This window comes from Stegodyphus dumicola, chromosome 7, assembly GCF_044657685.1.
Source record: "Stegodyphus dumicola isolate Sdum_Otavi_A_Nest chromosome 7, ASM4465768v1".
Classification (NCBI taxonomy): Eukaryota; Metazoa; Arthropoda; class Arachnida; order Araneae; family Eresidae; genus Stegodyphus; species Stegodyphus dumicola.
Genome location: NC_140774.1, coordinates 97,762,818 through 97,788,402, shown reverse-complemented (window position 1 = coordinate 97,788,402; position 25,585 = coordinate 97,762,818). Strand labels below are relative to the sequence as shown.

Genomic DNA, 25,585 nt, shown 5'->3' with positions numbered 1-25,585 from the left:
ATGCACAAACAATGGACTCATTGGATGAGGAGTGGCGAAAAGTCATATACAAAAGGTGGAGCTAAGCAGGCTTCATTACTTGACATGTTGTGCGATTTTGTGATCAAATCACATGGAAAAAAATGAAAATGGTGATCAAATCCTAGGATTTCTAATGTTATGGGATGGCACTGAGGACAGTTTGTTATGGAATATGACTTTATTATGACGACTTGTTAGGTACAGAATGGGATCCATATGATAAACTTCTTAACAATAAAAATAAGAATATACTTGAGGAACTATTTACCTTAGATAATGAATGTGAAGATTTTAAATACACTAGCGAGTGATATGTTTAGATTTTGGAGGCTCTTTTTTTATGATCCAGAAATACATGGCGCTTGAAATTAAATTTTCATTTATAGCACTACTATTTTACACATTTTAACACATTCACTGATATCTACAAGAATACTTGTATTTGGTAAACTTAGTTTATTTGCCAGCTATGAGATAACTCGTTACCAGCTGCAATACCTAAATCAATGGGTACAAGTATTATTGTAAAAGTTTAGGTGTCTAGCGCATAGGAAGGAACTAAATGATGCACTTGGTGTTCTGAAATGGATCATTTATTTTTTAAAATATATGTACAATAACTAAACGTTAACAAGCCCAGCCTTTTTTTTTTTTTTTTCTTTTGGTTTATTCACTTGGGAAATGTTATAAACGAACTGCTAAATTTTTGTTCGATGACTCGCATAAAACTAAAGGCCCATTTACACTAGTGAAATTTCACTGCTGAGAAACATATGCTAACTTCTTTACCTAACTTAAGCACAGTGACCAATTTTGAATGGGATTTTGAAATGGCTGACGTAAGCCTAAGAATTACAATTTTCCATTTCTTAGGGTTATGTCAACCAGCTCGAATTCACTCAAAGCTGGTCATTCTACTTACATCAGGTGGAACAGCTGACTTTAGCACATTTCTTGGAAGCAGAGTTCCACTAGTACAAGCAGCCTTAATCGAAAGTAACATATACCACATGCAAGAGTTTTGCCTGAAAGCACCGAAACAGAAGTATTGTTTGTCTAGTTCTGGGTTATCTAGTAACTAGAGGAAGCCAAAATCTTATTTCGTATTTCAACTACATATGCACACAACTTCTCTTTTTTTCTATTTTAGGATAATTTGATAACATCCTATCCTGGCGGTCCACTCCTCCCATTTTGTTGTTGTAATCTCTTACAATTATTGTTTTTTTTACAGTTCTTTTCCGTGTTCCAACATCAATCATCGAGTTATTATGGCCTGTACTCATCAAACGTATATCCGTCTTGTCTTTCCAATTCACAACCTCATTTTTTCTCTTTTTCTGCTGAGTAGACATTGAAGCCATCTCTCACTGTCTTGTATCATATGCAAAATGGCACGAATATTCATAAAAAACCTGGGGCAAATTCAATTAGAAATAGAATGCCCGATTAGTGCTGCTTTCTAGGAGGTATTAGAACAAACAAAAATAAAAACTCAAACAAGTACACATTTAGAAAGCGTTTTAAACGTTTAAAAGCTTTAAAATGTAGAAGAACGCTTAAAGCGTGTTACGGCCGATGAAGAGGTTAAAGTAGATGTATTTCTAAGCATACATGCAAAAAATTAAAATTTTTTATTCAAAATTTTCGAAGATGCATGTGAATTACCATGTTTTGAAATTTGGCGCATTTGCTGAAAGTGATAATAACATCAAATTTGGCTTAGGCACTTTGTTAAAAATTATTTGAAAGGAGAACGCTGTGACTTTTTTTTCCACTCATGCAGAATATAAAAAGGTAGGAACGATAACACATTTTTCCTGGTCCTTCACAATGGAAGGGAAAAGAAAATGGGTTGCCATACATTAAGTTCGCCAAATGAATTATTCTTGGCGCAACATGAAAAAAAAAAAATGTGGCAAGATAACTCTGCGAATTTCTCCCCAAATTTTACAAAATTTAATAATTAGGCATAATTTGAGTCGTAGAATCAAAATATGTAAAAAAATTGGTATGTTATTTCAGAAAAAGTCAGATTGCCCAAGTTAGAACAGTGCTATATATAAATCTAATATATAGACTAAGTTATGCTTTCGAGACATGAAAAATGCAATTTTAATTTCGTCAATCATCCAGCAGAACAGGAGATATAGAACTGCCCCCCTTTTTTTGCGCAGTGTACTTATGTAAATTTATTTACTGCTAAAAGTAATCTGTTATGTCATATAAAAAGATGACTTTAGGAATAACTCAATATTTAAAAGTCTTATCTCACAAGCATCATTAGAAGAAGATTACGTGTAATGAACCTATTAACATTTTATGAACAAATCAAGAACACAAACAGTCTTCTGGAATGTAACTCATTTGTAAGGTGGAGAGCATCTGTATATTCAATTGTATCAATTTTATAGCATGAATTCTGAAATTCCCTTTAACACATCTACCATACTGCATAAGACCAATACTATTTGCATTCAAATATGCTATCTTTTCAAATTGACTAAAGCAAAAATGATAAAAATTGTAATGATTATAAATTGTTATATATATATATATTTAATGCATGACCTTAAGAACAACTCAATTTCTTCAATGCTTGTCATTAACAAATGTGTTATAAATGCAATATAATATAAAAATTTAACTATCTGAATTTCTTAAAACAAATACAAGACATTTCTTTATTTAAATTTACCCCCCCCCCCAAAAAAAAAGTCATGAGTTCCTTAACTTTATGCCAGAGGAAAATATTTAGTTTTACACCATGGTATAAAATTATTTTTACATTCATGTTCCCTATGGAATGTCTTCGTGCAACAAGTCATATCTGCAAATCCTTTTACTGAAATAACTTCAGAAATGTAGTAGCTTGCAAATGAGCACATTTAACTACTAGGTTGGCAAGAAAATTTTAGTTTGCACAAAGAGATAGTAATTTTTTTTAATTTTTCAATCAATCTTAATAATTTTTTTCGAGATTTGGCAGCTGGCACTTTCAGATTGCTATAGGAAAAAACTTTGTGTATTTTTGTTAAAAAATGCTAGTTTATGCTCGGTTTTAACATGGAGTTCAAAAATAAAAATTTGACATATTTTACTTTTTTATTTTCAGAAAGACAAGAAAGCAGCTCAGGCTCACAAAGAGATACATGAAGTTTATCGTGTTGACTGCTTGTGCCAGAATCGGTTTAAAAAATTTTGTTCTGGAGGTTTTTCACAAGATGACCAACATATTGATGAGGACAAAATTAAGCCATAATTGTCATATTACTTTGCAATAGATTGCAAAAAGATTAAATGCATTAAACATAACAAATGAAAATCTTATAAGATTGATATTTTGGTTCCACATGAATTGAAAGAAATTCCCTTAATGTAGCATATCAATATTTTAATAAACATTGGAAGTGATTGCATTTGGATTAACTACAGGGGGTTATTACCAATAGATCATGTATACAGTTTTCGGTATTATTGCTTCCATCCGTAGAGAGGCAGAACAGAGCTGTTTTAATGCAATCAATAACTGAAGATTTATTTTTTAAACCCATTTCTTTAACAATTGCACCTGTTTTGGTTCTTGCACTTGAGTATTTCTTAGAGATTTCACTTTCGAGAAACATTTTTCTAAATAAAGCTGCAGCGTGATCCGATGCATTCAGTGGCAGGTTGTGTTCCAGTAAAAAGGCAGAGAACAGACATTCTCTATTAATAATTTTTTGATCCTTTGTTTCTGAAGAAAAATTTATTTTTTCATTTTTTTCAAAGCAACTCATGTTGTCCTTGCGTTTTTGTGTACGCACATGTTTGAGAACATCGCCCTTCCGCCACGCGAAATCGAAAAATCGCAACGACAGGCATTACACATCGCAAATTTATTACATTTCCTTGAGGAAATAATGGAAGGAAAGTCAGATGTGTACAATTTTTGAAACGTACATGAGTATTTCACCTTTCTCGCAGACATAACAAAAGATGATAATTTCTAAAACTTTTTCTTGAAGGCACGTATACTCGCACAACTCAGGACAAAATGAATGAAATAACTAAAGAACATCCAAATAAAAGCTTGCTTTGTCCTCATTGGCTAATATATGCCAGATGACACGCAGTGAAGCTCGATGCCTATTGGAGAACTGGAGAACGACGTTTCTGGATACGCATATGCTCTCGCTCAAAGCAGAAGTTATCTGATTTGCAAAGTTTTGTTTTAGATATAATCTAGAGAAAATTCAATTGCTTTCAGACATCACTTTTTTTTTTTTGTTCATATAACAAAGTATTAAGCCAAGTTCCATAAAAATCATAAGAAACTTTAAGAATAAGAAAAAGTCAGGAGAAATATATTGTAAATCGGGTTGGTGGGACAGCGGTCGAAAATCAGGAGTTTCCGCCTAAATAGGGAGAGTTGGCAACTCTGCATCCCCCATATAGTCTGACCTACACTGTCAGATCATTTATTCCAAAGTTTACAAAACATCCTATATGGTAAAAATTTCAGTATTAGCGATGACCTCAAACCACAACTGGTAGAGTATTTTGCTGATAAAGACCAGAAGTTCTATCAGTCCAAACCTACAATATGTTGCTAGATGCGCTTCAATTTTTATTTATAAACTGTTACTATAGAGCTGAGGTTTCATGAAATATCCATTTAAAGTTATATTTCAACACAGAAATTAACCTTTCCTAAATTCTAATGAGAAATAAGATTATTTACTACATGTTTTAATTTTATTGAGACAAAATAAAATATGAGAAAATAGCTGTAATATCTACTTTCTTTTTCCTTGCATGAAGTAAAGGAAGTACTGTAATTTCAGAAAATGTTGGATACCTTATTTCAACAAAAATATCCATTTTTTACAGCTTTCAAATCCATCTAAACAATGTTTTTGCATGTACACACAGAAAAGGTCTCTTTCCCAAAATGGATTTAAAAATGTATTCAGAAGTGATTTTTTGTGACATCTGTACATACCTAGGTATCTCGCATAACTCAAAAACAAGTAGCCTTAGAATGTTGAAATTATATATATGGGACTGCTATAACATGTAGTTGTGTACCTCCCTTTTTGGATGAAATTAGCCACAGCAAAAGTATATACATACACATACATATATATATATATATATATACAACCAACTCTGTTACTCAGCTCGGTGAGCTCAAATTTTTTTAATCATATATCTTGGTAAATTACGCACTTTTTGCTTTAAAAGTGATTGAAATATGTTATGTTCTGGTTAAGGTTTTTAAGTCTTTAGTTAATATGCATGCAATAGTTGTAGAATTATTAACAATTTAAAAGATGTTTAAGCACAACTTTTTCCAAAAGAGCTGATTTGTTCACTTTTGAAAATTAGAATAGTGAATTAAGTCTTCTGCATCTTCAGTGTCTTTTGCCGAGTGGGACCTAGAGTAAACTTTCCGTTTTGTGTACCGAAATAGCTCCTTTTCTGCGTCAAAACTAATTGTAAAAATTGTTTTCTAAGTGCTTTAATTGTATTTGGCCTATTTTTTTTAAAAAAATATTTTTCAATTTTTAATGAACACGTTTTTATGTATTTTTGTCCTTTGCCTTCTCTTGCATTTGGATCAACTACAGGGAGTTATTACCAATAGATCATGTATGCCATAGGCCAATCACAGTAGTAGCAAAAATAAGATGTACTTTGGGTACACCTATCACCTGGAGGCATAGAAAACTTTCAGTACCACGGTCTGGCATTATCTGGTTGTGAAGCAAATAATTTCTTTTCTTAAATTTACAAGCTATCAAAACTCAAATGGTCGTATTCAGTTTCTGCTAAAATTTATATAGGAGTTTAAATGGAGAAGCATCCGGCAATTGAGAGCACTAGTCACGAGATGTAAGAAAACAAGTTAAGTTTGTGATCATATAAGCAGTTAATGTCCTTAACATACACCAAAACATTAAAAGTTTTTACGTCTTTTTTACGGACAAACATACAAACTTCAATTAAAATTAGTTTAATTTGCAGTGACACTTATTTTCGAGTCACATGACGAAACTTCGAATTTTGATTTGCGAATACACTCAAGTAGGCGTGTCTATTTAGACTACACACCTTGGTTTTGAACAAAATAAATTAGCACGATAATTTCTTGAATAAATAGCATAATAAGTGAAAAAAGTAAATCATTTTTTAAAAACACAGTTCTCTGCCCTCTGCAGGTGCAAAGTCCATTACTGGCTTTGCCAGAAGAGTAAAGCGTGTAGAAGTAATATTTACAGCAGTATTCACACAAAATCTTTACACATAGACTATTTACATATTTACAATTACCAAGACCTGTTATGGTGAATTGTGCGGGGTCTTTTTATCACGCTTTCGATTGCAGGGTCATAATCACACAAACTTCGAAGAGAGGCAGGCATAGGAAGAGTTTTTTAGACTTTTAAAGAAATTATACGATGAGAGATTAAGATCTGTTCGTGCATAGCTTTCACATTTAGATCATGTTAAATTTCTGAGTTCCTCACATACCACAGAGAGTTCACTATTGAGCGTAGTATTTTATTTTGTAGTACATCTAGTTTAGCACATTCAGTTTTATTGGCCGTCACCCAAGCTGGAACGGCATAAAGCATGATTGGTCTAATTAACATTATGTACAGTGTTCTTTTAATCTTGAGAGATAAATTTGACTTCCTGCCCATTAGGCTATAGAGTGCACAAAATGACGCATTTGCTTTATCTGCTATTGCTTTCACATGATAAGCGAAGGCGAGGCGATTATCTACAATTACTCCTAAATATTTGTGAGAGCTTGGTATCGGGCCAGCTTCATTCTTGATTTTGATTTCAGTATTTATAATTAGACTTTTTTTGCAATGTCGGAAAAGAACGACACAACATTTGCTTGAATTTAAATTTATCTTCCAATCCTCATACCAGTTATTTACGATATTGACTTTAGATTGCAATTTTTCCATGGCGAGTATTTTTGTCCTCCCGCAAAATAAGAACTGAATGATAAATGTATCTCTAAAGAAATTTGAGGAAATAAGTTTAAATGAAATTTAGCAAAAATGTGTATATAATTAAATATGCTGTAACAAGGAAGGCATATGGTGACCACATCAGATTTTTAATACAGAAATCAATAATGAACAAAAATTTTTGTAATATTATTAAAACCATCTACCATAATTACTAAATCTAGTCTTTCACTTACCACAACAGATCGTCCAATAATTGAAAGTGGTCCAGAAAGAGAAATGATTTTATCTTGAATATTTACTTTAGCTACTCCATCATCACCAGCCTCAACATTTCCAAGGTCTCCAACATGCCTTCAAAATTTTTAATGCCATTTTAGCTTTAGCAATATATAACAGTACTTAAGCTACTCTGTATTTAACAGACTAAAATGATATATAATACAAACCTATTTTCATCTTCAGGAGCACCATGTTCTTTGCCAAATGGGTTGAAATGAGCTCCAGCACTTATACAGCCTGTAAATTTAAAACAGAAAGAAAAATAATTTAAATACGGAATTAAAGGCTGGTTTTCAATGAAGAATATAATATGAAATAATTGTAATCATAACACAAAATTATAAGCTTTTAAAATGTTAAAGACAATAATGAAGTTTCATGAAGTTATTCACCTGCTTAATAAATTCTAGTCTTTGAGAGGGAAAAGAAAAAATGAATATTTATTATTCTTACTTTGTCGTTATGCAATGATTTTACTTTGGCAACATTAATTTTGTTCATAACCTGAATCAATGGAACTGTGAGATACTTCTCATTTAACTGCTGTCTGTTCTTTAAATGCTATTTGTTATTTTTAAAACTGCAGCAATGCAAGGTGGTTTATTTCGATCAAAAATGAATCATGTTTTCTGTGAGCAGTGATAGGACACATTTGGTAATCGGCTGGTATGCAATGCCAAGTTTCTGCAATTCTTATTTTTTTTAAAAGGAAGCCAAACCACTATGTACACTGCGGGGGGGGGGGATATAGTCCTATATCTTCTGTTCTACTTGGCCGATTGACGAAATTCAAGTTGCATTTTTTATGCCTCGAAAGTACGTCTTAGCATATGTATTAGTTTTAGATATAGCGTTGTTCTAATACAGGTATTTTGACACAAAATCGGACTTTTTCTGAAATGACATGCCAATGTTTTTCCATCTTCCAATTTTGCGACTCAAATTACAAATTATGCCTAAATATTCAGTTTTGTAAAGTTTGGTGCGAAAGTTATGCAGAAATTTCAAAATTTATCTCGCCGTATATTTTTCAGTTTGTGCCAAGAATAATTCACTTGTCTAACTTCTTAATTTATAGCAACCTATTTTCCCTTCCCTTCTCCCCTACATACAAGCGGAAAAAAGGTCATGTTCATTACCTTTCAATTAATTTTAACAAAGTGTGTAAACCACATTTGACGTTGTTATCACTTGTAACAAATATGCCAAATTTCAAAACACGCCAATACGTAAATTCAAGTACAGTCAAAAGTCTTTAATCCGGACCTCAAAGCTACAAACTTTCTGCTCATGCGTTAGCGGAAGCGCATAATACGTTTATGTATGCGCGTTTACTGTATAACGGACGGTATAAGCTAAGCTAAAATTATCTAATTATCCATTTCAGTTAATGTCGCAGATTGCATTGTTCCTTAATCTTCTAATTGGATTCAACTTATTATTTTTTGCAGACTGTTAGAGCAATTTTATAAAAGTAAGCTTGAACTTTCGATTATGACAAAAAGAATTTCCGATTCTGGAGCTACCAAAGCATCTACAAAGCGAAAGCATGTTTCGATGTCCATCAAACAAAAAGTGGAATTGGTGCAAAAAATGGATAAAGGCATATCCTTTGATTCTCTAATACTTCCGAAATAAGTTTATCAATTTCACGCTGCTCTGCAGAGGAGGGGGGACATCGAGGCGCACAATGACCTGGAAGTTGATCTGTCAGCACTATCCTCATCTTCAGGGCAGATGTTTTTATTTTATTCGGCATATAATTCCTTACTAAATGTAGTACTTCCTCTCGATATACTCCGTCTTTGATATGATTTAAATAAAATTCCTTCTGGTTGCAATTTTCTAATATCAACTATGCGTAATGTATGCTTTACGCATGCGCGTGTCGAAAGAAATGTTTAATAAAGTAAACAAATAAATATAAAGCTTTTTTTTTGATACCTTTTAGATCCTAATTGCTCTTTATTTCATATATTACGGTTTCATATTTTTAATTTTATAATTTCTGCATGCCATCTTACCAGATTTAAACTGATGATCCGGAATCGCGCCGAAGTCCCGACGAGTCTGGATCAAAGACTTTTGACTGTATATGTTATGAAATTTTGAATAAAGAATTAACTGTTTGCAGATGTGCCTAGAAATAATATCTACTTTAAGATGTTAAAAATTTTGTAGGTTATAATAAAATGTTTTTGAAAAAATTATAAAAAATATTTAAAAATACAAATTATATTTGGATTTAGCCTAAATTTCGAATTCTGGGAGAAGAAATCGATTAAATTTAATAAAAAAGGGGATATTAATAAATATATATCAAATTTAATTAATATTGAGGAGCTAAAATTTTGAGAGCTAATTTTTTAATAACTACTCGTGTAATTTTTACAAAACTTTGCAGTTTGGAATAATTTGAGCTGTAGGATTGAAATATGAAAAAAATTAGCATGTCATTTCAGAAATAGTTTTTCAAGTTCAATTTTTTTGCCAGAATGCCTATATTAGAACAATTATATATATGAATCTAATACATATCCTAAATTGCACTTTCAAGACGTGGAAAACGCAAGTTGAATTTCATCAATCGGCCGAGTAGAACAGAAGATAAAGAGCTGTCCTATTTTTTGCACAGTGTACATGAAGCGAACAACAGTGGGGGCGGGAATAAAAAAGTACTGAAAGAGTCTGCGAATTTTTTTAAATGCATTCGTGTTTATTTAATAATTAAAATTTCATATTCTAAATTGCTAAAGTGTATTTTCTTTTGATATGCTGATAAAGTTTGATGACATTTCAGATATACAAGAATTTCATAAATGAATGGAGTGGCTTGTGCATTATTTTATAAGTGCAAGCCTTACAAACATAAGCAGCGGCAAGTGTCCAAGTTTTTGATACATTGATCACAATTCTTTAATACGTACATCCTTGGTCACACGACACACATTTACATGGTAATCAAATTCTTCCCATACTCAATGCAACATATCCGTCATGATTGACTGCATTGCATGCTTTATCCGACACAAACTTCCTCAAGGGACACAGACTTAGCGGTATATAAACTCGGTGGTTGATCTTTGGATTATGGTAACTTGGCGATTTTTTGGCGACCAACTCTGCTACAGCAAACCTCTATTTTTTTTTCGCCGCCATTTTGTCTTTACAAAGTAAAGACATGTTTCTTTTCTTTTTATTTACTGAACACTTTTTCCAACAATCTACTAGCCGAATTACACTTATGCTAGAAATTTTATGTAACAAAACTGCTTAATCATGACAAATATTAACTGCAAAATTCGGAAAAAATACACAATCGCAAACTCCTTGCACGTTTTTCAGAATAGCACATACATATAAACCATTTACACGTCGACTTATTTTTACTTAAAAAAAACATACCAGAATTGCACAAAAATGGCATTGCACACACTCTTAACTTTATCCATCTACACTGCTATTTTCTCATAAATTACAAAAATTTGCACGAAAATGCAAAAAAAATCTGTGAATCTTTAAACTTGGTAAAAAAGCACATACGGTCAAAAGTCGTTAATTCGGACAGCCATAATTCGAAATGATCTATAATACGGACCTCAAAACTAAAAACTTTCTGCGCATGCGCCGCGTTGACACATGTGTGTTGGAAAATATAGCTAATTTTTAAAACTTTTACTGCATCATCTCTCCTCCTTGAAATGTTTATTTAATTTAGTCCTTATTTTAATGTAATATAGTAGTTACTTCTACTTCTTTTTCTTGCTGCCACTGTTTGCATTGAGAACGGACTGTTTCAACCTAATTGAGATGCAAAAACGAAACATGATGTTACGTCATCTGAAAAGCCGATTCGTGCCAATAGCTGACTAGTTGCTGTGAGATGACGTCATTCCTACTTCTGCTATAAGTATCTCGCGTCGCTCTGGCTCAACTCTTCTAGTTCCTGGTTTCCCGGCAAGTGAGTGAGCGGTTTCCAGCCCCTTCAAAAAGATGCATGCAGTCCGGTGAATAAAAATGCCTTGATTCCGGTTTGCGAAATGATGGTTCCAGAATAAAGTTCTTCGGCTACCATGTGAGTGACTGCCGTGGGCGGCATCCATGTTTCTTCAATGAAGGCGGAATTAAAAATACGTGAGCGGCGACGACTCCTTGTGCAAACGGGGTTAGGCCTGCTTTAAGTGCTTTCAAGAACTTCATTTAAATTTTCAGGTGTTTTTCTTGGCCATTGATTATGGACTTATTGAATGGGTAGCCAGCTTTATTTTTAGGCCGCATAATTACTGTTTAGGACATTTTTGTTTGTATAGAATGCCAGTGTTTTGGAGACAAGGTAAAAATATTATTTGATGAATGATGATTATATTATATTTTTCCTAAGACTCTAATATTATTGACATTTATTTTCTGTGTTTTTATTCTTTATTATATTGTTAATAAATTGGTTAAGTTCAAAATCTTTTATTGTCTTCAATGTCTGCACAACATATCTCAGGGAGCTTTCATTGCTACTACTGCTAAATGTTTAATTTCTTTAAACTTTGCTTTAGCATCAATGTGCATAGACGCGTGCGTGTAAGACCTTTTACGACTGTGCATATGAGTGTGCGCAAGTGCAGAATACGTTTTCGCGTGTGCGTTTTATGTATAATGGACGTATAAGCTAAATAATTATCTATTTCAGTTAATGTTGATGATTGCGTTGTTCCTCAATTTTCGAATTGGATCCGGCTTATTACTTTTTGCAGACTGTAAGAGCAATTTTATAAAAGTAAGCTTAAACTTTCGATTATATCAAATAGAATTTTCGATATATATTTGTTAATATATAAAGGATCTAAAGCAAAAGTATGTTTTGAAATCCAAAATCTGTTTATCAATTTCACGCCCCGGCGGGCGCATAATGAATTCGAAGTTGAACTGTCAGCACTATCCTTATCTTCAGAGCAGATGTTTTTATTTTATTTGGCTTATAATTCCTTACCAAATGTAGTATTTCATCTCGATGTGCTCAGTCTTTGATATAATTTAAAACAAGTTCCTCGTCATTATAATTCGCTTCCCATAGCGAAGAAAGTAACAGAAGTTATTGAAAACGAAAAAATTTCGATAGACAAATTAGTCAGTATTCTCGACACAGCAATTATAGGACTTGAACAGCCGAACTTTGTAACTGAACAAGAAATTATGTCTGTTTAATAGAATTAAAGAGAAAGTATTATCACATGAAACGAAGCAAAACTTAAACAACCTACATTGAAAGAAATGTTTAATAAAGTAAACAAATAAATATTAAGCCTTTTCTTTTTGCAAATTTTGATACCCTTTAGATCATAATTGTTCTTTATTTCATAAATTACGGTTTCATATTTATAATTTTAGAATTTCTGCATGCGATCTTACGAGATTTAAACTGATGATCTATAATCCGGAATCGCCAAAGTCCCGACGAGTCCGGATTAACGGCTTTTGACTGTATACGAAATTACCTGATCGCGAAAAAGTATATACCCTTTCCAAGGATGAATATTTCCACGTATAAAATAAATAAAATAATCAAAAACTTTTACCTCTAAATTATCTATTATATTATAAACGTCACCAACGAATTCCTACCGCAAACATTACAAATGGTTACAAATACTTAGTGTCAAATATTTAAATTATTTCCATGCACGTTTACTTCAACTGAAACGTATACCAAATTCCTACAAACATAAAATTCACAAAATAACTATCATTTAATTAAAATATCACTAAACCATGTACACGTCGACTTATTTTTATTTAAAAAAAATCCCAGAATCGCACAAAAATAGCATTGCGCACACTTTTCACTATATCCATGTACACTGCTTTTTTCTCATAAATTAGAAAAATTTCACGAAAATGCATGAAAATTTTGTGAATCTTTAAATCCGGTAAAAAGAACATACATGAAATTACCTGATCGCGAAAAAGTATATACCCTTTCCAAAGATGAACATTTCCACGTATAAAATAAATAAAATATCCAAAAACTTTTACCTCTAAATTATCTATTATATTATAAACGTCACCAACAAATTCATACCTCAAACATTACAAATACTTAGTGTCAAATATTTAAATTATTTCCATGCACTTTACTTCCACTGAAACGTATACCAAATTCCTACAAACATATAATTCACAAAATAACTATCATTTAATTAAAATATAATTAAATTCAAAAACACTACTTAAAATATAAATAAGCACATAGATTAAATTAATAAAAATTAGCTTAGAATCCTAATTACTTTAAACTAAATCATTGCTAATAACAATTTTCCAATAATACCATATTACTTTATTTACTCCTTACATTTAGAACAATGCATAAAAATAATATCCTCAAATAATTAAAAATACTAACTTACCTAATCTTCTTCAGAATCTTGATTACGTGGCCGATAAACTTTTCTTATTTCCTCCGCTAAATAAAAAGCAAGCGTATGTGCTCCTGTTTCAGGATCTTTAAAATCATACTTATAATTCACAGCAAGGTACCAGGTAAAATAAATAACTTAATAAAACATCTTTACTTCTATCTCGCACAACCTTAAAAAAACAATTATTACTACCCCTTTCAATTCCACTAAATACCCATTTCGAATTCACTTTAGTTAGGGCCATGGGATCCAAAAATTAACCAACACTGTTTCACACAACACAGAATAAAGCTAAATACAAAATTTCCAGATTTCCCCCCTTTTCCGATTAAAGAACTGTAATTCGTCCATTAATGTCACATGACATATCTCATGATCTCTCATTTCCCTCACACAAAATAATGCGTAATCGGAACTGAGTACTTCTCACATTATTACCAAAGTCCTAGGTAGTAACCTTTATTGCCTCCAAAATGTCGCCAAACTACCAGTTACCATATTACAAAGATCAGCCAACTCGGTCTTTAACAAACCCCAAGAATCTGGCAAAGAAAAGAAATCTGGCATGCCCAAGGAAGAAGGTTGTCTGCTGTTGCAGCACATCCTACCCAAGTTTGGTGAAGAACAAGTTTTCCCACATTCCTGTAAAAATGGGGCAGAGCACTGTCCAGTCGCAAAATGTAATTATCATAATTGGTGTTTAGCTGGGCAACAACGATATATACAGCATGTCTCGCAATGAGTCACTGATCAATTTCCTGTTCGAAGGAAAATAGGCATATGCACTTTCTTGCGAAACACCACACAGAAAACATGTACTAAATTCACGCTGCACTGAAACCACAGATATGGACATCTCATAATAGAACACCCAGAAAGCTTTCTCCATGCTGTTGCAGCGGCATCTTGGAATCTGATGCTGCGGCAACCCAGCAAACATGAAAAGCAAACAATAAATAGCATATGAGGAACTTGGACAATTGCCAATGCTTACAGTGAAGGTTTTGTATGGATAAAGTAATAGATCTATTTATTACTAATTTTTAAAACCACACATTTCATTTATAAACACCATGTATGTTCAAAAGTTGAGAAACAGCATGTTTTTCAAAACTCACTATTATAGAAATACCAGTAACATTTAAATTCAGTTTATATACATGATAGAATGAAGTTTAAGGAAATACAATTCATTTATAAACATCATGTATATATACACTGCAGTCCAAAAGTTGAGGAACAGCATGTTTTTCAAAACTCACTATTATAGAAATACCAGTAATATTTAAATTCAGTTTATATGCATGATAAAATGAAGTTTAAGGAAGTATAAGATATGTCTGTCTCTCTACATATTAGAAAGTGATTTAGGTCATTGGCAGATGTGGAGGAAACAATGCAGCAGAGACAATCAATCCCATATTGTGGAAATACACAGTTACAGAGAGAGTGGAATAATAGTTTGGGCTGGGATCTCTCGGCGGTCACACTGATCTGCACGTGTTTATAAAGATGAGATCCTTGATCAATATGTCCATCCATACACCACTGCTATTGGTTCTGGATTTCATCCAATAGATGACAATACGACTGCACCAAGCTCAGGTTCCCGAAGAATATCTTGAGAGTATGGAGCTGATGGAATGATCAGCTCAATCCTCTGACCTGAATTAGATACAGCATCTTTAGGATTACTATGGGAGTCAGGTTGCAGATTTAAGGCCTCCTCCAAGGTCTTGAACAAGGATTACTCCGTATCTGGTCGTTGCTTCCCATTTCAATGACCAACAACTTAATTGATAGCATGGAACATTGCTGCCGCAGATAGGGATGTAGCTAGCTTTTAAAATGTTACCACCACATTTTCCCTAATAAAAAACTGGCCTATACTGTTTTGCCAAGACTGTAATTTTTTATTGCAATTCATGTTTTTGTTGAACTTTAGAAAGATTTTAAGTCACATTCATTAAAGAACTGTTTAGTGACCATATTCTCTAAATTTCTTGTTTCTATATTGCTTCATTCTCAAATACAACACAAAAACATGCTTTTCCAAAACTTTGGAACGGCGGTATATTTGTCAGTTTTGGGATCACATGAAAACAAAGCTACTTTTGGCAAATTAATTTCTCACAAATTGCTTTGATAATTCTTCTCATGCAAGTCCTACTATAAGGTTACCTTAAAATGTACATGCACTTAATCATTTATACAACATGCTGTTTAGCTGGTAAATACAGAAAAAATATTAGGTCAAATACCAATTTTTGATTAGTCTACATTTTAGGTTGCCCTTGGATTATCGCGAGTTGTTGTTTCATTTACGATCACCTGAGTAGTTGAATGGTATGGAAACCCTATTATGACGTGATTGCAGTGAATCTGAATGATGGGAAAATATTTGTAAGGGCTTATTTTTGCACTGGATGCCAGTTAGCAAGTACATTGCTTATTATATGCTGTACACTATAAAATGGCTATATGTGATAAGATTAATGAGAATTTTTTACATGATTTGGAACAAAATGGGAAAAAAACATTAATTGACTGGGGTGTAAATGAAGATTTACTCAGTAGTCATTATAAGCATCCTGTTTATATGAAGGAAACGCATACGGTCGAATATAAAGATCCTTTGCTGTATAAAAGGTTCATGCAAGAAATGCCACCGACAGTCCGGTCCTATGGAAGATATTTTTGACTTGTTACTTTTGTGAATTTATGTGGTGACAGCAGTATGCATCTTCTAGTTCAGATAATCTTGGAAAGTTTTTGGACGCTGTTAAGGAATTTTGTGTGCCGTAGACTGACCACACAATAATTTCTAAATATGACAAGTCAATATTTTTTCTTTTCTAGTTCGTATATGCAATAACATGTATTTCCTTCTTATATGTTATTTCATTGTGTGATTTAAAATGCAGTTTGCAGAGCTTCGATTGGCTATAAATTTTGTTCAATTTTGCTAATGAGTAACTAACATTACATGATGTTGTCATTCTCCTGTTTTTTTTTTTTTTTTTTTTTTTTTTTTAAAGGAAAATAGATTGATGTGTACATGGACAAAGTCAAGAGAGTGTGCAATTCTTTGACTTGTTATTTTGGTTTTGTGTAGCAGCCATCTTGAAACTGTGCCTTGCTGACCAACTGCCATTTTTGCCTAGGGGCACCCTCAAATACATTTTTACCCAATACTTTTAGAAATAGCAGGAAGTTTTGCAGTTCTTCCTATATTTTTTGCAAGTTAAATAATAAGAGTTCATATTAAATTCTCACTGTAACATTTATTCTGATCAGTCAACTAAAAATCTTTTGCCGAATTGTTCCAATTGCATGTTTCCTTTTTATTCTCTTATAAACACATTAATTAAGTTTTAAAAATATGTTTAATAAATAAAGAAAGAGAATACATATATGCAAGATATAACAAAATACAATAGTTGCTTTAAAAATAACAGGCAACCTCAAAATTAACATTCTAGATTTGGTGATCACGCCTAAATTCATCTATTCTCCCAAATTCGAGATCTTTCTACGTTATGTAACACTACCAAGGGTGTTTGTGGGACCCCCAAAAATCCCCTGAAACTTTTACGGACTTACTAACCAACATTTTGGAGTTTCGAGAAGGGGGGGGAGAGAAATGAAAAATTACAATTATGAAGTATTGAATGACCTAATTATAAAAGTTCAATGAATTACTTTTTTTGCAAAATTAATAACCATAAATTTTCAAACATAAAAACTACTACATTTTATGTAAATATTTTAAATTATTTGAATTAATTCTTTAAAAAAAATATCTAATTTCTGCTGCTTTTTTTCATTTTCTGATGTTTGTGGGCTTGTCTTTCTTTTGTGGTGAACTTCATAATTGCAGGAAGGTTGACTTTTATTTTCCTCATTTACAGTTGAAGAAATTCCCTCGAGAACTGCACATGCAGAGGTAGAAGCAGTTTGCTTTTCTGCTAATGTAGGTTTTTCAGATACTTTTATAGGTGACTCATCTGAAATACATGTTTTTAAGTCCTCTTGAGATATGTTTTCCAACTTCTGTTCATATTCAGTAAGAGATCTTTGTGAATTGGATCAGTCATTGGATTTTTTTAGCCATATTTTTCACACGAGGTTTCTTTAGAAGCCATTAAATCATATTTAATAGTCTGCACTGCATCTAGGGAATCAATCTTAAGAGAGGTTCTATAGTCAGTGACAAGTGTATCCATTAAGTTGAATGCACTTTCCACTAATGGGCCATGGAAGCAGCTAAGGCAGGCTTTGACCAATTTAGCCAATGTAGGATACTTATAATCATTTGTGAAATCATCTTTAAATTAAAAACTTTAGACCAATATTTATCAATTGTACACTTGACTTGATTTCCACTTTCATCAGATGTGTAGAGCATTTCTTTGGTGATATCAATATCACTCTGGTATAACCTTATTTCAGCTTCTACTTTTGACTTTTCATTATCACTAAAAATATGAGACATAAAAGATAATTTTTCTAAAGCTAATATTGTACTGGTTTTACCTCTTAGCTCTGGATCTAATGCTGTAAAACTAATTAGATATGAATTTTTAAGGGGTAATTTCTGTTTCATATGCTGTGCTGTATTAGTATAAGCTTTCATCAGAGAAATTTGGAATTCTTTTGCTATTGGATGATTTTTTGATAATTTCTTCAGGAGAGTGGAAGCTTCTGGATTTGTAACATCAACCTTTAATAAATCATTATAAGATGTGCACTCTATATTTTCTGGCTTCATAAAAAAAAGAGAAAAATTTTGCCATCAATTTATGAATACTGGAATGTATTAAATGAAGCATTGTTTTTTTTTGTTTCAAATAATTTAATATATGTGTTGAACTCTGGTAATACTGCTGAATATAATGCCATATGCAATAAAGTTTTGTTTTGCATAACAAATAACCCATTTAGTATTCTTTTTTTCCGAGCTAAAGCATCCTTTGCGAGTTGTTGGGAATGCAAGCAAGAATACACCCCTTCAACAATTTTTTTCCGAGCTGCAGAAATATTTCTTTTATTGCATACAGTTTCAACATAAGAAAAATAATCCCCTTTATCAGTTTTATCCAAGTAGTGAAAATAAAATGCAATAAGAGCATCCCACAGATTTTTTATTCTTTCTAAAACACATAAAATGTACACCCACCTATGGTCTGGTCTCTTCAAGGGCTTAAGTTTTTAAATGGCAAGGGATTCACAGATTTTGAAAAAAATTTTCTCTTTTACTGCAGCTTTTCGTATCAAAATAGATATCAAACAAATCTTCTAAGTATCTATTAAAACATGAAGCAAATTTTTTTGCACAGTTATTAGCTGTGTGACATGTGTCACCATCAATATTTAATAAGTGGGGTGCTTCGTTTGATCGTAGTCTGGTTTCAACACCCTTTTTTTTTTTTCACGCATGGTGTCCAACACGAGTCCATTAATACACTAAGTTTGCCCATGGACTATTATTATCTTCAATAGTATTAAAAACTGCTTTAAAAACAGCTTCTGAATTGCAAGATTCCATCTTTAGAGATGCAAAATGATGAACTACAACTTCATTTTGATTGTTGTCATAAAACTGCACCAATTTTGCCAGTATACTTTCTTGAGCATTGCTAGTACTTTCATCCAAATTTAGAGAAAATGGAGTCTCCTTTAAAGTTTTAATGATATTTTCCTTAATAGTTTTTGCGAGCCCACATTTCATCTTATAACATGCAGTAGTCCTGGACATTTCCAACGAGTTTAGTGCCGTCTGATCGCGGCTCAACTGTTTGCAGAGTTCAATTAAATTGGGAGCTACATTGAAAGAAAGAGAATTCTCGTCGATAAACGAAGTCATTAATACCTCTTAGCGTGCTTTTCTTGTCACTATATCCAATGGCCGAGCATCAGTCTCCAGTAAGTCATCAGTATTTTTTGAATTAGCATAATTACTTAAAGTCATTGAATGTCTAATGCACTTTGAATATTTTATGTGCGTCACAGTTTTAGAATGATTTGTGAAAGCCTTGAATCCTTCCCCACCATACTTCAGCAGTAAGTTACAAAAAACACAATATGCTTGTCCAGCAACATTTATTTTCTTGCACCATGTGCCGATGGTATCCCCATTACCATCTCTCCGTTCAATCCAGTTCCACCTAAATGCATTCCGGACACCTTCTTCTAATTGTATAATATCACTTTTTATATCGAGAAATTTCATAGTGAAATTCTCTTGCGTATAAAAATAAAAAAATATTTCAATAAACGAAACGAAAAATTTACACGTGCATCAATAAATGAAACGAAAATTTTACACAGCGGAGAAAAAAAAGTTGAGAAGCAATCAATGACAAATAGCTAATACGGTGAAAAATCCCCCTTCTCTACTTATTGATGCCACGCCAGGAGAGATAAGACCTTTGAACCCAGAGTCGTGATCGCACGTCTGGTCGAATGAAGTCTCTCCCTTTTTTTCCAGCCGCGCCTACTTGCCGAAAAGAATCCAGAAGAGAATGTCCAAGAACCGGGGGGAATGAGTCATAACTCGGAATAAGGTTAAGAAGTTTTTCCCCCCATTTCACGCATTATCACTGCCTTTGGAGAAAGAAAGGAAAAGTTTTTACCACACACACTGACCGTGCGTTTTCTGCTTTCAAAGCAAACAAAATTACCCAGATCAAAATAAATAATTCATCATTATTCCTACTTCCTTTTGAACGACGATCCCTGGAATTTCCAGGTATCAAAGTTCAAAATCCCCGGAATTCCAGGGTTTCCCCGGAGCACAAACACCCCTGCACTACTGTAAAAGGGCAACTAAAATTAATACTAACCAATCATGCGATTCTAGAGAAACAGAACTGGACGTACTTTGGGATAAATACCTCCGGGGAACTAAATTATATAGTCATTATTCTGCTAGCTTCTACATTACTAATATCTTCCCGATTCACTTCTTTAAAATGCCTAAGAAATTATCTTAATTGTATGATTAAAGAGTATATTGTCTATGAGAAATTATTCTAGCGTGCCTGGAAAATCTGGAAATAAAGATAATTGGCTGAACTTAGTTTGAAATCCAACTTCTTCCTCTCGCCCTACCCCTCAGCCATCGTGACTGTGTTTCGAAATCATTACATATATACATACAGGGTGTCCCGCAGATGTTGCGACAAACTTCTGTGGGAGGTACGGCACATCATAAGGATTAAGAATTGCATACGATCCCATGCCGAGAAATGTCAGGGATAAGTGGTAGCAGAGGTAGATGATGAGAAAGGAAACAAGAAAGTGGTTAATTTGAAACATTCATTGGAAATGAATACAAACGGTGTACCACAGCTTGAATGTTACAACATATGCTCGAAGTTTGCATCACTAGATGCTAAACATGCCTAATACCGACTAACCATTGATTGCCGAAATGTTCAAACACACCAGGATTTTCTTTGATTATAGCAGCTGCGCGAGTTTTGCCACGAGATCCATTTCAGGCACAACAGGATCGTGACATGACACTTTTGACGGCTCCCCTCAAAAAGAAATCAAGGCTCGATAAATCTGGTGAGCATGGGGACCAGGAAACCGGTCTCTCCAATCCATCAATGGGAGAATTATCTGATCAAATGGCTATGAACATCCAGTCCAAAAAGAGCAGGTGTGCTATTATGTTGTGCCTCCCATTTAATGGAACATCGTCAAGCAAGCCGGGATGAACCTGCTCCAGAACAAATAATTCAAAACATTCAACCTGGATGGTAAAAGGTACAGCCCGACTAAGCAGTCGCCGACAAAACCTGCCCCCCCACATTTACTTGTATATAGTGTTTATTGCCTTCAGGCAATAAACATGCTATATGAAGAATGAAATGCTATATAAGGCAATAAACATGCTATATGAAGAAATATGAAGAATGCAATAAACATGCTATATGCAGCGTTGTGCCACGGGGTGCCACACACTGTGGGGATTTTCTTGAACCCATAAATTCTGACTGGATATGCCCTTCCTATTGAATGTCGCCTCATCCATGAATAACACATAAGCTGGGAAAATTAACATCACGACACTTGTTCTGTCTATGTTCTGGATAGTCATTGGGGAGCAGCAACTGAACCCTTTGGAGAATAAAGGCGTGGAAGGACTCGGCGTTTCTTGGATGTGGATAATATGAGACATTCTTAATTGAGAGGCAATGGCATGTATGTTCTTTGATTATTCTCCCCCCTATCTAACACACTTCCTTCCCAGGGTTCGTACACATTTCTGCACATGGAAATTAAGTACTTTTAAGGACCATTAATGAAAAAAATTAAGGACCTATCAGCCAATAGAAGCTAAAAAAATTTAATTCAATCAGGTTATATCTGAATTTCACTTTTGTAATAACATTCTAAGAATAAAATAGATCCGTAGGATGCATTCTTATTAAACATAACTTTAAAACAAATTTCAGAATGAATCCACATTATAAAATTTATCAAATAGTATTAAATATTTTACATGTATAATAATTGGACATATTTGAAAGAAGATTGGGGACATTTCATTTACATTTTATTAACAGCTTTATGCTGATTTTTTCTTTTATGTCTCATTTTGCCATGTATTTATTCAGTCTAGAGGTTTAGTAATTAGCAGGTAAATTTTATGTCAAATGGCATAGGTTAAAATGAGAAAAAAAATCATAATCAGTATGATTTGTAACAGAAGATTAACTGTTGCTAGCCGAGAGAGAGACCTGTTGATCAGAAAAAAACCTTGAAAGCCTGTTGTAGGTAAGGTATTTCTCCCGCATTTCTTGGCATGTCTTCGTGATGTGGTGTTCTGCACACTCGGCTCGTATTTGACAGTTCCGTGGTTTGATTCCCGGGGAAGGCTTTACATATTTTTCAGCTTTCCTGCTTCCAAAAAAATACCTAATGTCTCTACAGAGACGCCCGAACTAAAAGGATGGTAGATGATGATTCTCCTCACCCAGGATTTGGCGACTGGGTTCCCTAAAACCCCAGTCACCTTTTAAAAGGGGGTGTATATAAGGAATTTCTCCCGCCTTCTTGGTGTGGTGGTCTGCACACTGGGCATGCATTTCAGAGGTCCGCGGTTCGATTCTGGTGAAGGCGCTTGCTCATTTTTCATTTGTTCCTGTTTAAAAAATAAATTCTAATGTCTCTACAAGTGTTATACCTTCATATACAGTTTCTGGGATTGTAACCTGGTTAATCTATTTTAAGGTTCCAATAAGCCACTAATATAGCAGAGGTGATAAGTTGTTTTGTATTATTTTAAGTCTCCCTAGATGCAAAGAATAAGTTTATAATAATTTTTACATTTTCGTGCGTTATCTTGTGGCCACAATAATGATTAATGAAAAGCAATAACTTGCTTTAATATGCATAGATAACTTTTAAAGATGAGTAGTTAGTTATAATTAAATTAGGTAGTTAAATACCCTCAGTCGTTATAGATTTACATAAAATCCCAATCTAATAACATTTTACAGTTTAAAATACACACAATTTATGACACTGATTCTTAAACAGTATTAGGATAATTACACATTAGAAGTTACAAAACAAAATAGTTATGTGTCGTTTTAATTTGAAGTGTTCCTAGACATTTTGGCTAATTTATATCATTTTTCATCTCTTCAGACATCTTTTCTAACAATTAGAAATCTGTTTCAGTACACAAACTAGTGTTCCCACTAGCTTCTGCGTGCTGTATCTCCTAACTTGTAGTCTCTCAACAGTGTACCTAACGAGGTTTTACGTGATCTGGTAAAAGTTAAATAATCCAAAACCTCTGATAGACATGAAGCAAATTATCGTTATGTCTAAAGGAAACTACAGAGTCACAAAGATTCAAATATACCTCTTATTTAAAAAGACTATGGAACATACAGGCACGTTCTTATGTTATGTTGACTACAGCTTTTGGTGATGCAAGTAAACAGGAACAGCCAAATTCAAACAAAAAATGTGGACTAGTATTCAAAGACTATGCAATTTAAATTTAATCTAAGGTGACTCAGTAACTTTATTGTAGTAACAAATTCAAATATTAGCAATGCTAATGCAAAGATGAATAATTACAAATTATCAGATGTAGCAGGAACTAAGGCAACATCCAAGTGGAGAGCAAAAACTTTCCGTCTTACAATCCAAAAATCTCAGTTAAAAAACTACCTGATTTGCATTATAATGAGGAAACGGAAAGGGAAAGCTATAGTAAACGCTAAAATTCTAAACAACTGATTAATTTGCATATGTATTCAGTTTCTTTCAATATGTTTCCTCTGCACTTCAGAATTTTTGGAATTAAAGATTTCCGTTATTCTAAAAAACAAATTCATTTAGAATATAAAGGAAAAGCTGCTGATTTTATTTCTTTAGTAGTATGAACATTCAGAATAAATATGAAATTATGAATGAGACAGAATTTTTAGATTTTAGTGACACGCCGAGCAACAAAATCTAGAAATGGCAAAACATTTTAGAATTTAGGACAGGGACTGGAAGCAGAATTTAAGAGAGCATTAAGCAGCAGAATTTAGGAAGGCACTAGGCAGCAAAATTTAAGAACCACAGAGATTTCATCAGGTGGGAAAAAGGCACAGTGCCAGCCCTGTGTATGATTGATTGAGATGTATAATGTGAATCTTTTAAATTGTCAGTTTTCAACTTCTTTATTAATAAAAAAATTATTTTTTTATAAATGACTGTCTAAGCGAAAAGATTAGAAACAATTTTGGTATTTTCGATGCCTGTGTCTAGTGAAAAGTTGAGAAAATAAAGAGAAGATAAACAGGAAAGAGAAGATAAAAAGAAAAAGACTTCTAGCATCAGAAGTACAACATTCAAACATTATATTTTCAGTGTCCTTCCAAAAATTCTTCACAATGTATAAAATTCATCATAAAATTTCTGTAAAATACATCCATTATGTGTTAATACAATGAAGATATTTTTTGTTTTGTCACATTTTAATGGAGCCTTCTAGAATTGTGGGTCTGTAAATCTTGCCTTCAAATCCTTCTAAACTTTCCAAGTTGCAATGTCTAAAATCCTAAAGTAAAATTAGCCTTACCAATTCTGTAATAGAAAAAAAAGGCCAGAAATAGTTTGAAAAAAAATCAGTGGAAAAAAGTGTGAAATTAATTTTATAGAGAAAACTGATGCATATTCTAATAATTCTGAAACAATTACATGGGAAAACTTTTTACCATGAAAAAATTGAAAGGAAGAAATTTTTAATTATTTACATAGCTATTTTGCTTTTGCTATGAATTGTTTTGTAAACTGTGCTTTATAACATTTATTATCATGTTTATTTTTCATATTCCAAATACTGCATAGTAAATAGCCAAAACAGAAAGTAATGTCTTTTGATAATACGAGAGAAAAAAAAAAAATACAATTTCAATATACTACCATTAATTTAGTTAAATTTGTCAAAGTTATAATGTTTTTTAAAAAAAAATCGACAAACAATTCCCAGATCTCAGAATTAAAAATTTTCTACAGAAAGTGATATTAAAATCGCCGAAATGCTGATAAGTCACCAAATTTCGAGCCGTTTTATAAAAGAATTCACATCTACAAAAGTGGAAAGTTGTTTAAGAGCTTTTCATTAGAAAAAAGTGAAAAAATTATGAAATCCTTATGTTTCACTTCTTGCTCAGAAACTCCAAGTACCCAACCCTTTCTATTAGAAATAGGAACAAATTATAACCCATGAACTCATTCAAAAGATAATCATATTTGTCAGTAAATCGCCAAAAATATTCCTCCAAAATGGTAATTCACACTCAAAATAGTAGTTGTAAAAACAAGACCAAAATTTCAGATGATTAAAATTAAAAACCTTCTGACGATTTTGGCCGA

The 25,585-nt window shown here is 32.9% G+C and overlaps 1 protein-coding gene across 1 annotated transcript in view; it reads right to left on the bottom strand.

Annotated features, from left to right (window-relative positions):
- Positions 1–25,585, bottom strand: part of Sod1 (Superoxide dismutase 1) — a 39,681-nt gene that overhangs the window by 9,884 nt on the left and 4,212 nt on the right. Inside the window, exons 3-4 of the mRNA XM_085820622.1 lie at positions 7,442–7,511; positions 7,229–7,346 (exon numbers count right to left, since the gene is read on the bottom strand). Coding sequence (XP_085676748.1) covers positions 7,229–7,346; positions 7,442–7,511 — 188 coding nt within the window. The remainder of the gene's footprint in view (positions 1–7,228; positions 7,347–7,441; positions 7,512–25,585) is intronic.